The following is a 15148-nucleotide window of genomic DNA, read 5'->3' on the forward strand; positions in this document are numbered from 1 at the left end:
TCAGAGAGCACCAAGGACCCAAATATCAGTATATCATCATGAGTCAAAGAATCCTACATTTTCTTCCTTTTCTGACATTAATAATGATTAACATCACTTAATTATTATCAGATGGTCAACTGTAGTGATAGAGGTTTTTTTTACCTCATTTCATGAAAATAAGGGTGCATTTTCCATTATCTGAAGACTATTGAATTTCTGACATAATTCCCAGATTGATACTGCAGAGAATGAATGGATTACAAGCTTGATTTTATACTCAAAATAGCAGATCTGATGTTGTCCTGATGACCTCTTTTATCTTCTTGACAGAGGTTGACGCATTAACTAGTCTGTTCTTTTCCTACTGAATCTTTCAGGCAGGGGTATAAATAGCATATATCTGAGGCTGCATAAGTATAAATTGAATTTCTTCAGCCAATTCATTGGATCAAGGAAAAAAGTGGTTCATCGCGAGATACTCGATATAGCTGCAAAGTTAAATTTGCTTTTAGGTTTTGGCTTGGTGTCAACAATGTGCTTTTTCAGAGTAACAGCCTGTGGCTTTTTTGAATTCATACCTTTATCTTGTAATTTATATGATAAATAAGACACAGTTTGGTGGTTTTTACGAAGAGATTGGACAACCATTCCTCTGAAATGGTACAGGGTACCCTGCTTGAGCAGGGGGTTGGACTAGAAGACCTCCAGGGTTTCTTCCAATTTTTTCCAATTCTATTATTCTATTCTATTATTCTGTTATTCAGTCCTAAAAAAATGTAGGCCACACAGAAAATCTTATAAAATTAACAGATTTTGCATTACCATTAACCATATCCAGTGGTGTTAAATCCAATCAGCAAATGTGAAACTTTAGTCTTTTAAAGAGAATTTGAATCATTTATAAACACCTTGTCTCAGTGATGAATCTGGGCATTTTAAGAACATGATGTGATAATGGGATTTTTGTCTCAGTGTATATTGCCCATCAGGTGAAGAGGGCTGATTTGATTAATTGGCCTGATCTACAAATGATTTCCAGTCATACAGGACAGCAATGTGGTCATATAACTCAAGTATACGTGAAAAGGACTTGAATTTCTCTTACACATTTTGTGTCATTCATTGATCAGTTTTTCCTTGATAAAGATATACAGCATATTCCATCTCCATGCAGAAAGAAATTGAAGTTCTTAGAGCAAAGCTGGTTGTTCTGGAAGCTAAAGATCAACAGTTAAAGATAGAAATTCAAGAACAAGACCGCCATATTCATGAGCAAGATTATGAACTGTCTACTCTGCTCAGCTGGGTGTCACTCAAAGAACTGCAGACAATTGGCAAAGCCTTGGCTGATATTTTGGTGGCCTCCCATAAAATTCCATATAGCTTGGATTTTCCAGAACCTGTCAAAAGGTATTTGTTTTATGGATTATTTTTCGATAAAAAATCTGCTTTATTCCTTTGCCTCTTATTTTTCATTGTATTGTACTACATTTACTGAAGAAACATATATAAAGAAGTATAGTCTTTAATTCTAGATTCCAGTTCTCAGAAAATTGTTGTATGTATCAGAGTAATATTAATGTCAAGTCATGTTTTATCTGGATTTGAATTTCCTTTACTGCTAACCCCATGAAAGCATTTATTTTATAGAATAATGGAATCTTAGAGTTATAAGGGTCCACTAAGCCAATGACTCAAATTCCCTGCTCAGTATTGTAACCCAAATTAAATTATCTCACATAAATGTCTGTCTAGTCTTCACTTGAACCCATGTAATGAAAACTTGCACATCACCTCTCTGGGAAACTGTTTCATCATCAAACTTCTCTTGGTTAACAATATCTCATTCAGTGAAAATTAAAACAAACCTGAATGAGTGGTACTTACGACCAGTCCTCAAAATTCCAGCCATTCTAGCACCCCTGTGGTCACAACATTGTGATCTGGGTGCTTGCCAACCAGCTTGCACTTACAATGATTGCAGGATCCTGTGGACATGTGATTGCCATTCACAACCTTCCTTGCCAGCTTTCCATAAGCCCTGGTGGTGAAGTGGTTGGAATGCAGTATTGCAGGCTAACTCTGCCAACTGCCAGCAGTTTGATCCTAACCGGCTCAAGGTTGACTCAGCTTTCCATCCTTCTGAGGTTGGTAAAATGAGGACCCAAATTGTTGAGGGCAATATTCTGACTTTGTAAACTGCTTACACAGGGCTGTAAAGCACTATGAAATATAAGTCTAAGCGTTATTGCTATAAGCGAATTTAATGGGGAAGCTGGCAGGGAGTGTTGCAAAAGGCTTCTTTAAGTTGTTTGCACTCTGATGGCTTCCCCCCCCCAAGGATCTTGGCTATGGTGTATGAGATCACAAAGGGGTGGCCACCTGTGTATCATCCCTCATCTGGCAGCAGTCACCCTAAGCTCCACCCTACTAGCACCATATTGCAGCAGCCACTTATCTGACTGCTGGCCTGCTTGCAAACTGTCTAAGACTTGCAACTTCTTGATGGCTTTTCTACTGACTTTATTTGCTGGAAGCCAGCAGGAAGTTTCAAAGAGATTATCACTTAACAACATTGATTCTTGCTTAATGATGACAATGGGAATTGCCGGGATTGCTGTCACTAAGCAATGCAGTCACTTTATAGAAATTCCAACTGCAATTATTGTTTTTAAGTGAAGACTACTTGCATTATTTAAAAAAATGTGTTTTTTTCCAGAAGCATGGAAATTAGAATCTGTTTTCCTATAGATTAAATCCATTATTCCATGCCTTTGGAATGAGAGAGTGCAATCTTGACATGGCTTCTAGCACTGTGAAATCTTCTTGTGGTTGAGAAGACTTGGTTTTATTTTGAAATGGCCCCTATATTATGTGCATAGAGGAAGGTATTGCTATTTCACTTTCCTGCTAATTGTGCTGCACACACAAAGCACCTCGTAAAACTGTCCAGAGTTGCAGAGTGGGCACATAGAAATTCAATAAATAATATTGCAACACCTGAAAATGAAATTCTATTGGAGCCCCTCCCACAACCTCATTTTTATTCCAATATCATATACTGTATGTAGATTTGGTACCTGAAGAGTATGGAGATATGATGATTGGCCCATCCAAACACTTTTGAACTGTATTTTTATACCTTCAGTTTCATGTTTTGGAGGGGAATAACCTCCCCCAAAAATGTCTCTTCTATCCTGCTAGACTTACAGTAATACTTCTAATCCAAACATTGCTTGGTCATTTATATATTTGGAATATTCAGGTGACATTTGGGACTGCTAGTTAGAGCTGTATTCAATTTCTGTATCTTTCTTTTTCTGCAGGAGCTCTCTGGAAATTATTTTCCTTGATAGCTTGCTGTCATCTCTCTCTTTGGTTTAATAGAGCTTTGGCTGTTGTTTTTCTGTTAACGTCCTTGAGATGTGCTTATTTCTGTTTTTCTGCTAATTCATGTTGAAGCACAGTACTGTTGACTGTTTTTTTCCCCTTTAAGCCACTGCATTCTCCATCAAGAGATTCACTATTAAATGTCTTTAAGCCCCCTGCTCCCCAGCTCCGTTTGTTCAATTGTTGGATGCTCTAGTTTCAGTTGGATTTAATGACTTTGATACATGACTTGCATACCTGATTTATCACACTCTGAAATAACTAGACCAACATGGATACTTCCCATAGGGAACTGATATAATCTTCAAACAGCACAATGTGCACAAGACCTAAAAAAAAAATCTCTGCAAATCTTGTATCAATTTAATAGCCACAAATGTTTAGATCTGGACAAAAGTTTTAGAAAAAAAAACCATCCAGCTTCTAGTAAAATCTGAATGATATGCAAACTATTATTTGCACTTTTAATTTTATTTTGAACCTTTTTACACCTTTTAAACAAGGCTATTTCCATAAGCTGTCATTTGCACCCTTGAAATCCTGTAAAATTTAAAACACAGCAGTGGTGTTCTCACTGCTTCTTGATATATCATATCATTTGATCCATGCAACCTGTAGAAGAACATGACAGATGGTTTTCCCCTAGTTCCCCATGCCTCTTTGACATCCAGTACTTCTATCTGAGGCATTGGGGAAAAAAAACAGTGCTTGCAAAGGGATGTTAAGCCACTAAGCTGCTCCTTGTACTGATCAATTAAGTAGTGAGAAGCTAGTGAGATACAAGTGACTTATTCTGTTAGGGGAGGAGAAGATTCATCCAATAAGTGAGAGACGTCCAATGCTTCAAGTGGAAAATTCCATGTGTTTTTCTGCTTGAAGTGTAGGAGGAAGTAGCTGGCTTCAATTGCCCACCAAAGATGGAAGTCCGGAGTCAAATGAGTACAGAGCCAGTTCTGGGAGCAGCATGAATGCTTCATAATGAAGCCCCCAAGAGACAATTCTTTTGCTGTTTGCATCTTTTAACATGCTCATGTTATTACTGAAGTCTGAAACATAGAATGTAATAGCTTTTCCTTCCTGTCCCTAATTTATGTAGAAAATTACTCTGATTCACAGAACCTTGCTTAAATTTAGGAATCCAAATACATTTTTATTACTTTTTTACTTCCTCTCTTCCTAGAGTCAAAATATATTCATCATCATCATCATCATCATCATGCATTATTTATTTAATAATGTAGTAGATTTGTATTGCTGATCAACTCTCAGTGACTCAATGACAAAGAAAGTCATTACAGTAAAATCAGTAAAAGATGAAGATAAAAGATGACAAGCTCAGCGAAGCCAGGCATCAAACTGTTGCTTGCCCAAAGCCTGGGTGAAGAATCCAGTCTTCATGGTTCTTCTAAACAGCAGCAGAGAAGGGTTTATCTACTATAGCAACAACAGCAATACCTTAAAAAGCTACTCCCTAAACTATATCGTAGTAATTGGTAGCAAAAGTGAATACTCCGGTATTGAATCTAGGATATTTTCTGCTTATTCACAGGATATAATTTATCCAATAAGCTTTTTTTTCCCATTGCTGTTCAACCAGTAAAGTACAAAAATAAACCAAATGGTATCACAGTTAAACAGTTTTCTTATTAAAAGATGAGCAAACATAGAGAAAATTCACAGGTAGAAACTGAAAGTGTCAAAGAATTATTAGAAGCCCTGATGGATTTGTGTTGTGTTGCTGAAGGGCAAAGAAACCATTTCATTCTTAATAGAATTTTGCTATATACTTTTCATTGATGTAAGTTTCAGCAGAGAGAAATCCCCTGGAGTATCGAATTTGTCCTCTTTCAAAGGAGTTGGATTAGATCTGTTTAGAAGGTCATGCCTTTTAATGACATTTGGCGAAAGATTTCAAGTCTTTGGTAGAGCCAGGAGTCTTCATTCCCATTTTGGAGTCTCTTGATAAGTAAAGTCCAGTGCTTTTTTCAACCCTCACCAGTCTTATGCCATTTGTATAGTTGATTTATTTAGTATGCTGTATGGAAGAGTTGGTTTCCAGATTGATAAAGATTTCAAGCAACTTGATGCAAACAGCCAATGACAAGCTTCCCTGTTACCACTATAGAGAAAATCTTTTTGCTGGATTACAGGAAGGTTTAAAACAAAATCTCTGTCATAATATATAGAGAAATATATTAACTCTAAATTGAAAATAAATTAGGTTCTGGAAACCTTATGACCACATTCTAGTCATCTCAATAAATCTTGTTTAGGAGAACTTGTGAATAGAAAAGAATCATTTCATTTGGGGACAGCTGTAAAAAAACCTGATCCCCAAACACCAAAGAAATCAGGAAATCCAGGCAGTTGAAATGAATATAAGGGTTTATCACAAGCTTAAGTTCTCTACAAGAATCTGAACTACAACGATCAAAGCAAATTTGAGGTAGATAAGAGTCAGTGGAATTCAAAGTTTTTTAATATGTATTGCCCTGTTCACCGCCCTGAGTCCTTCGGGAGAAGGGCGGTATACAAATTAAATTAATAAATAATAAATAAATAAATAAAGTGTGCTGGACTTAGATTTCTTGTGGGTGCGAAGGTTGTTGGTAATCAGTTGCACTTGTTACGTTTTAATACGTTTACCTGAAGTTGGTGGTGCTTCTGAATATGTGTGTGAGGGATTAAAAACAATATCATATTTTAATACTAATTTGTTATTTCTAGGCTTCAAGAAAAAATGCAGTCCCTTAATATATCGATGACAGAAACAGCTGCTGAAGTAAGTAAAATCAAACTGTTGTTTCCCCCTGCACTAATGAGTCAGTGAGTTACTGTACATTAGTGAAAGACGCCAAACTGCCTTAAGCGAGGTCCAGCAGGTTCTTATTTTTGAATATCAAATTTGGTGATCTTGCATTTAGATTACTGCAATGCGTGTTACATGGGCCTGCCCTTGAAAATGATTAAGTTGCCATTGATACAAAATGCAACAGCCCGTCTACTAACTGGGAAGAGTTTGTCTAGTACATTATACATGTCTCTTGTCATTGTGATGGTTGTCAGCCAGCTTTCAGGTCCAATCCAAGATTCTGGTTTTAACCTCTGAAATCTCACACACCTTTGTCACTTGGACTTTCCTTGTTGGTTTCATCTTGATCTGAGACAGGCAGCAGAGATTTTCCACCCTTCATGAATTTAAAGTAGTGGGGATACAGAAGTACACTTTCTTTGTCACAACACACATGTTAGGAACATGTCACCCTGGGATACAGAGAGTTAAAATCATATTCTTTTTTTGTAAGGCAATAAAGCTATTTGTTCCATCAAGGCTTTGGTTTGGATATTGCTCCTTGATTTATTATGGGTGGCTGGATTTTAATTTCAAACTGATAAGCACTGAGCCACTTATGTGCAGTTATTTTTAACTACAAAAGCACTTTATACTACTTCCCTGGGGCCATCTGAATTTAGCTGCCTTCTTGATCAAAAAAGAGTCACACACACTAATGAGAAGTACGGACTCTATTTTGAGAACTATAAGCTGTCATAGCTTTGCCCAATATGTCTTGGAACAAGGCACTATTCTAGCAGTTCCATCATGGCATGAAAGTAAAGAGTAGGGCTAAATTGTTTATCTGGTTCAAGTCTGTTTTGATTTTCAAAAAGCTGGGATGCTGGGTGTTTTGAATTCATGCCTATAAGAGCAGGATTATTTGTGTACTTGATAGGCCTTGTCCCAAAGGTGCCTTTTCAGTGGGCAACTGGACTTTGTTTTTCCTTGAAGATGTTTTGCTTCTCATCCAAGAAGCTTCTTGGATGAGAAGCGAAATGTCTTCAAAGAAAAACCAAGTCCAGTTGCCCATTGAAAAGGCACCTTTGGGACAACCATCACCTGGATAACTGGGAATCTCCATAGACACTGATAGGGTCTTCTGTAAAGGCCTTCTGACTTGCATAGTAACTATATGATTCTAGGAATTTATGCTTCTGAATTATGCATCTGAATTGAGGAATTGCTGAGAGCACACATAGGCTCTTCTGAAGCATCTTTTTGACTTTGGATCTGAAGCACAACACGTTCCATTTAGCAGTTACTGACACTTAACAAGATATTTGCAGTAAGTTCAGACATCTGCAATTTTCTGCCAGTTTTGGCCTTTTGTCTGAAATACAATCCCACGATATCTGCTCCTCTTCTTTCTTTGTGATTATTTTGTCTCTGATTTGCCCATTGCTAATAGAAGTGCTGTTTATGTTGGAAAGCTGTACTGTACAGCAAAGTTGCACATTATTTTCTATTCATCTTGATTGTCGTATTGAAATGATACATGGCTTGTAACCAAGACAACCTGACATGCCTTTGTATTTCCTTGCATTTTTATATGAATGAAATCCATATCAAGGCTGCCTGTTTCCATCTAGGTATGTACTAGTCAGAGGCTCTGCAGTACGTTAAGGAAAAAAGTGAAACACATTGAGATTCAACTTCCAGCTCTTCTTGAAACGAAAATGCTTGCTGCATCAGGTAATTATTGATGGAATAGAAAGATGCCAAAATGTTTCATGACAGAGAATTCTTCACCAGAATTAGAATTTTTAAAGAAGTCAGGAACAAATTATTTAAGTCACTGTGAGTTTTTTTTTTTGGGGGGGGGGAGGGGGAGAAATGAAAATAAAGGATGCAAGGATTAGGATGTATCTGATTTAAATTACACTCCTGTGGAATAGAACAGTTGGTAGTTTCTCCCTCATTAGATCATGAACAGTTACTATTGCAATGAAAATATTATTCATCTTCAGAAGAGCTGTCTGTCTACCCCCCCTCCCCCCAATGTACCCTTTACATTTATGGTTTTCAATGTAGTTTTGGTGTTCTTGCAGTTTATTTGGTATGCATTTGATTTTAAAATGTTTTTTATGAATTGGTTACACATCATCTTAGACAGGCTTCACTGATGGAGGTGGCTTATAAATTTATTAAATAAGTACATAGAGAAACCTACAAAAAAACCCCTTCTAGACTAGCCATTCTTTATAATGTCTATTTAAAGAAACAGACATATCCCAATACAGCACATCTTAACTCAAAGGCACAATGGCTGAAATGGGGTTGAAAGGTGTCCAAGTTACATTTCCTCTTAGAAATCCCCTTAGAAATTCCCTTTGTTAGTTGGGAATTTTTCTACTAGCCAGGTTCAGAATTTGCTTTTAGAGATATTTGCCCTCAGAATTACTGGGAACAAAGAAGTCAAAAGAGGAACAAGGAAGGATGCGAGTCATGCAGCATTTAAATCCTTCCCAAACCCTGTGCTAGCATGGGGTTAGGCCAGGGGTAGGCAACCTTGGCTCTTTTATGACTTGTGGACTTCAACTCCCAGAATTCCTGAGCCAGTGCTGGCTCAGGAATTCTGGGAGTTGAAGTCCATGACTCGTAAAAGAGCCAAGGTTGCCTACCCCTGGGTTAGGCCAATGCTACTTAATTCTTAACATACTGAATTTCTAGTGGAAATTCCAAAAAACAATAATTTCTCTGTTCCACTAAAATGCAACTGCAATATTCCAGGAAAAAAAATCAGTTGGGTTTTAGAAATAATAATACATAACATAAGTTAAATTATAAGATACCTATATGGGCAATACCGAAACACGCAATAGAAAATATAAGTGTTGGGTTTAAACATGATGTGACTACATATAAGGAAATTTTAAGTTTGGAAAGGAATGTATGGCATTTGAAGCCGTATAATATCTTAAGAGAAGAAAAGATTGTACAAACTTGGTTTCAGTATGGGCAATTACAGGCCAGGTGGAAAGAAGACCAGAAAATTGGTTTTTCAATGACTGATGAAAATCTGGTAAAGCAAATTAGAGATCAAGGTCAAGCACATATTAAAAGGATATATCTTGCATTGATAGAAATTGATTCAGAGACAGAACTTGTTAAAGATTGTATGATAAAGTGGGCTCATAATTTTCAGGAAGTCATTACAATGGATACTTGGGAAAAGATTTGGGTGAGAAATGTAAAATTTACGCAAGCTCAAAACTTAAGAGAGAACTTTTATAAAATGTTTTATAGGTGGCACTTAGATCCTAAAAAAAGAGCAAGTATGTATCCGAACTGCCAGCCTAAATGTTGGAGGTGTGGTGGTGAAGATGCAACGTATTTTCATATATGGTGGACCTGTAAAAAGGTTAAAGCTTTTTGGATTAAAATCTGGTGGAATATGCAAAAGATATTTAAGAAAAGGATAAAGTTTTGTCCGCAATTGTTTTTACTGGGCATTATTACTGATACTACTGTTGTGGACACTAAGTTGATGTTGAATTTAATTACGGCAGCAAGACTTTTAGTAGGGCAATACTGGAAGAAGGAAGAACTGCCGACTATAGAAGAATGGACTTTAAAAGTTTCCAACCTGGCGGAAATGGCAAAGATTTCAGCGTACTTGAAAGACCATTCGCAACAGAGATATATTGTGGAGTGGAAAAAATGGATTGATTATATTCAGAATAAATATGGGACTAAAAAGTTTCATCTAGCATTTGAATAAGTATTGATGTGATATTTATATTGCTTGTAGTTATTTTATAAGAGTTAAAGTGCGATAGATTTAATAGCTTATTGTTGTTTGCATAAGGTAGGTTATGATTGTTTGTATTTTTATACCTTGTATTTAGCTCTGGGAAGTCGGGGAGGGGGGAGGGGGAAGGGAGGGAGGTGTTGGGGAGGGTTGGGGAGAGGGGAGGGGGTTGGGAGGGGTTTTGTTTTGGTAAAAAAAATGTATTGTAAAATTTTTCAATAAAAAAAGAAAAAAAAGAAATAATAATACATAACGTAACATCCCAGACTTAACAATTGTTGTTAAGAAAGATTAAAAAAAAAGTCTGGATAGTGAACTTTGCAGCACTTGGACATAGCAGAATAGATGAGGAAGGATTGGAGAAAATTACAAAATATAAAAATCTATAAGTAGAAATAGGAGTACAATGACTGTGGCAAAAGAAAGCAAAAATAATATCAATATTCACTGCCTGAGCGCAGACTGACTAACAGCAGACAACAGCATGACAAAGTGGAAACAATGTTGCCAGCAAGAAATACCATTTGCCTGCAAGCAAGAAATGGTAGGACCACAAAACAAAGTAATAGAAAATGAGGAATCTAAAGTGCTCTGGGACTTTAGAATTCAAGCAGGCACTTAATAGCTGCCAATAAGAAAGATAAATGAAGTATGGATAGTGGATGTTGTAATACCTGGAGACAGCAGAATAAAGGTAAAGGTAAAGGTTCCCCCACACATGCGTGCTAATCGTTTCCGACTCTAGGGGCCGGTGCTCATCTCTGTCTCAAAGCCGAAGAGCCAGCGCTTGTCCGAGGACGTCTTCCGTGGTCATGTGGCCGGCATGACTAGATGCCAAAGGCACACGGAACGCTGTTACCTTCCCACCATAGTGGTCCCTATTTTTCTACTTGCATTTTTACGTGCTTTCGAACTGCTAGGTTGGCAGAAGCTGGGACGAGTAACAGGCGCTCACTCTATTACGCGGCACTCGGGATTCGACCCGCCAAACTGCCGACCTTCTGATCAACAAGCTCAGCGTCCTAACCCACTGAGCCACCGCATCCAGCAGAATAGAACTGGAGAAAATTACAAAATACAAAGACCTGCAAACAGAGGTAGAATGACTATGGCAAAGAAAGTACAGTAAAGATAATACCGATAGTAATAGACGTCTTGGGTGCAATCCCTAAAAAATTGAAGCACCACTTGCTTACCATTGGCACTGAAAAATAATCACCATCTATCAATTGCAAAAGGCAGCTTTCTTTGGACCATCTTTCATCCTTTGCTGATACCTTTGATACTACGAAACAACATCTTCCTACTCCCAGATTCTTGGGAAGGAATCAATATGTGGATAAATATACCAAATCCAGTCTTAACATTATACCGACTGTGTGACCAACCATCATTTGCTAAACTTGCCTTCTGATTTTCAACAAGTGAAGAAAATCATTCTGAGCACTATCTACATTTTTCCCCCTCAGCTTTTTGGGGGAGCCATTTGCATTTCAAATGTTGGAAAGGCTTGGATGCTTGCTTAATAAGACCTGACAAGTACCGTATATACTTGAGTATAAGCCGAATTTTTCAGCCCACTTTTCGGGCTGAAAAACCCCACTTCGGCTTATACTCCAGTCAACAAAAAAAAAGAACTGTCCCTTCGTTCGGAACAGGCTGCTGAGAGAAGGGAGCGGCAGAGCCTTGCAGAGCTGGCGGCAGTCCAGCATTGTTTCTCCCCCTCGTGCGTGCGTGTGTGTGTCAGACCCACGGGAATGGCTGGTAGGGAAGCGGCATTCCGGCATTCCCCCCCTTCCTGTGTGTCGAGCCCACGGGGCTTGACACACAGAGAAACGCAAATGCCGGACTGCCGCCACCTTTACTAGCCATTCCTGCGGGTCTGACACACACACACACACACGCACGAGGGGGAGCACGAGGGGGAGAAACAACGCTGGACTGCCGCCACCTCTGCCAGCCCTGCAAGCCTCTGCCGCCCCGGCGTTGGTGGTCGAGCTCTTCGGAGCCGGCAGAGAATCTCCCGCAGGAGGAGGTCGCGGCTTTCTCTCTTGCTTCGGACTGCAAGGATTTAAACTCCAGGAACAAATCCCGATGGAAGTTTTTTTTAAAAAAATACTCCTCCGGGTCGGACAGGGGACCGAGGCTGAGGTCTAGGGGTAGTGGGGGGGGGCTCGCGGACATAGATGGGCTCAAGTGGAAGCCAAGCAGCCCTCCCGAATCTGGGCTTCTGGACGGAGCAGCCGGTGGTGCGTTTCAAAAAGCAGAAAAGTTGGATTTTGAACATTTCAGAGGCCGTGGGTCAAGCAGGCTACGCTTCCCCGGGCGCTGCAACGGCACCCGTTTTCCCCGGCGAGTTTTCCCTACCTGGCCCCTGCAGAATCGCGGCGGCGCCCCTGGAGAAGCCTACCCCGAGGCTGCGGCCGATTTTTCCTTCTCCAGGCCTCTGCCGCCCGTTTCTGTCTGACACACACACACACACGGACGCACGAGGGGGAGAAACAACGCTCTGGGCGGCAGAGGCCTGGAGAAGGAAAAATCAGATTACCCCTTCCACACGTAAAACTTCCAGTTTAATTACAAAGGAAGAAGAGAGAAACTTAGATCAACAGCTCACCTTCATTTCCTCTAGGTTGCAAGGGGAAAAATAAAAATCAAAGATCCTTGGAAGTAATGGTTGGAAAAGTTTGCAAGTCTTTGGGAAAGTTCAAGAAGTGAAAGGAATACCCTCCTCTTGAAAGACCAGATAAGGCAGACAGGGAGATGAAGAGTTCAACCGAGTTTCCTCTTTTGTTCAGGCATCTGCACCCGCTGCTTTTAAACTCGCCGGGCGCTGCAACGGCACCCGTTTTCCCCGGCGAGTTTTCCCTACCTGGTCCCTGCAGAATCGCGGCGGCGCCCCCGGAGAAGCCTACCCCGAGGCTGCGGCCGATTTTTCCTTCTCCAGGACTCTGCCGCCCAGAGCGTTGTTTCTCCCCCTCGTGCATGCGTGGGATGAGGCGAGAAACCAACAGCCTGCGTCCGTCTCTCTTTATGTATATTTCTGTATATATCTTATCTCGGGATCTAGACCTTTCGAAGGAGAAGGGGCGGCTGGAGTTCGTGAGTTGCTGTGGGACCCAAGGGTTGGGGGAAGAGAGATGGGAGGGAAAAGGGGAGAAACCTGCCGCTGGCTAGTTCTTTGTCTGATCGGGGAGCCTGAACAAAAGAGGAAACTCGGTTGAACTCTTCATCTCCCTGTCTGCCTTATCTGGCTTTTTGAAACGCACCACCGGCTGCTCCGTCCAGAAGCCCAGATTCGGGAGGGCTGCTTGGCTTCCACTTGAGCCCATCTATGTCCGCGAGCCCCCCCCACTACCCCTAGACCTCCGCCGCCGGCGGAGGCTGGATCCGCGCTCCGCAGCGGCAGGGCGCGGATCCAGCCGGCAGCAGAGGCTTGTGGAGCACGGATCCAGCCTCCGCCGGCATGCAGGCAAATCCTGCTAAAGGGCTTTTCCCCCCCACTGGATCCGCGCTCCGCAAGCCTCTGCTGGCGGCAGGGCGCGGATCCAGCCGGCGGCAGAGGCTTGTGGAGCACGGATCCAGCCTCCGCCGGCATGCAGGCAAATCCTGCTAAAGGGCTTTTCCCCCCCACTGGATCCGCGCTCCGCAAGTCTCTGCCGGCAGCAGGGCGCGGATCCAGCCGGCGGCAGAGGCTTGTGGAGCACGGATCCAGCCTCCGCCGGCATGCAGGCAAATCCTGCTAAAGGGCTTTTCCCCCCCACTGGATCCGCGCTCCGCAAGCCTCTGCCGGCGGCAGGGCGCGGATCCAGCCGGCGGCAAAGGCTTGTGGAGCACGGATCCAGCCTCCGCCGGCATGCAGGCAAATCCTGCTAAAGGGCTTTTCCCCCCCACTGGATCCGCGCTCCGCAAGCCTCTGCCGCCGGCGGAGGCTGGATCTGCGCTCCGCAAGCCTCTGCCGGTGGCAGGGCGTGGATCCAGCCGGCGGCAGAGGCTTGCGGAGCGCGGATCCAGCCGCCGGCGACAGAGGCCTGCCTGCTTCTTTCCGCTGCGGAACGAAGCAGCCTGCCTGCTTCTTTCCGCTGCGGAACGAAGCAGCCTGCCTGCTTCTTTCCGCTGCGGAACGAAGCAGCCTGCCTGCTTCTTTCCGCTGCGGAACGAAGCAGCCTGCCTGCTTCTTTCCGCTGCGGAAAGAAGCAGGCAGGCTGCTTCTTTCCGCAGCGGAAAGAAGCAGGCAGGCAGGGCGCGGAGGTCCGGAGACCTGCCGACGTTTGGGGAGGTTTGGGGAGGTGCGCGCGCACCTCCCCAAACCTCCCCAAACTTCGGCAGGTCTCCGGACGGCGACGGCTTGGGAGAGGTGCGCGCGATCCTGGAAGCACCGAAGCCTCGGCCGCGCGCAAGTCCTCGGTAAGCTCCGGGCGGTCACTTGCTTCGCGTCTCCTGAGGGAAGGGGGGGCGACTGGAGCGGGCGTGTTTCCTCGCCTGCTGGGCGCCGCGATTTGCCCGGGGAACGCGCGGGCCCCGAATGGCAGCGTGGAGCGAGGAAGCGGACAGCCAGGGCTTCCCCGAGAGCCGCGGCCACACAGGGTATTCCTGTGTATTCAGGCTTGCAAAATGGCGGATCGAGCCTCTGCTGGCGGCAGAGGCTTGCAGAGCGCGGATCCAGCCTCCGCCAGCGGCGGAGGCTTGCAGAACGGCGGATCGGCTTATACTCGAGTCAACAACTTTTCCCAGTTTTTGGGGGTGAAATTGGGGGTCTCGGCTTATACTCGAGTCGGCTTATACTCAAGTATATACGGTATATTGCTAAGCACATTGGTTTGTGCTTAAATTGTAAGCCGCCCTGAGTCTTCGGAGAAGGGCGGGATATAAATGGGATTAAAATAAAATAAATAAAATAAATAAATATGGAGGTGATGAAACCAGAAAGTCTAGCAATGAAACCATTACAATGTGCAGTTTCAGTGATGTATAAATCTGTCAAGAAAAATGAAGAATTGTATTAATTAAATTATATTAACTGTTTCCCAGAAGAATGCTTACTTAGTCTTTTTAAAAAAAAATTAGAATGCCATATCACTTGGTGTTTTCTATCGCTGGGGCAGATTTATGCAGATATGTTTAGAAAAGAGTCCTCATGTGGTTTTTAAAAAGTGCCAATTTTAGTTACTGTGATTGATGTCGGGAGT

General features: G+C 42.2%; 1 protein-coding gene across 1 annotated transcript in view; it reads left to right on the plus strand.

The window, feature by feature from the left end:
• DISC1 (DISC1 scaffold protein) overlaps nt 1-15148 on the plus strand; it is a gene marked incomplete at both ends in the record, with an annotated part of 176299 nt that overhangs the window by 26739 nt on the left and 134412 nt on the right. The window contains 3 exons of the mRNA XM_081312602.1: nt 1157-1392; nt 6100-6154; nt 7798-7900. Of these exons, the coding sequence (XP_081168728.1) occupies nt 1157-1392; nt 6100-6154; nt 7798-7900 (394 nt within the window). The remainder of the gene's footprint in view (nt 1-1156; nt 1393-6099; nt 6155-7797; nt 7901-15148) is intronic.

This window comes from Vipera berus (assembly GCF_964194415.1).
Source record: "Vipera berus genome assembly, chromosome: 1".
NCBI classification, from domain to species: Eukaryota; Metazoa; Chordata; class Lepidosauria; order Squamata; family Viperidae; genus Vipera; species Vipera berus.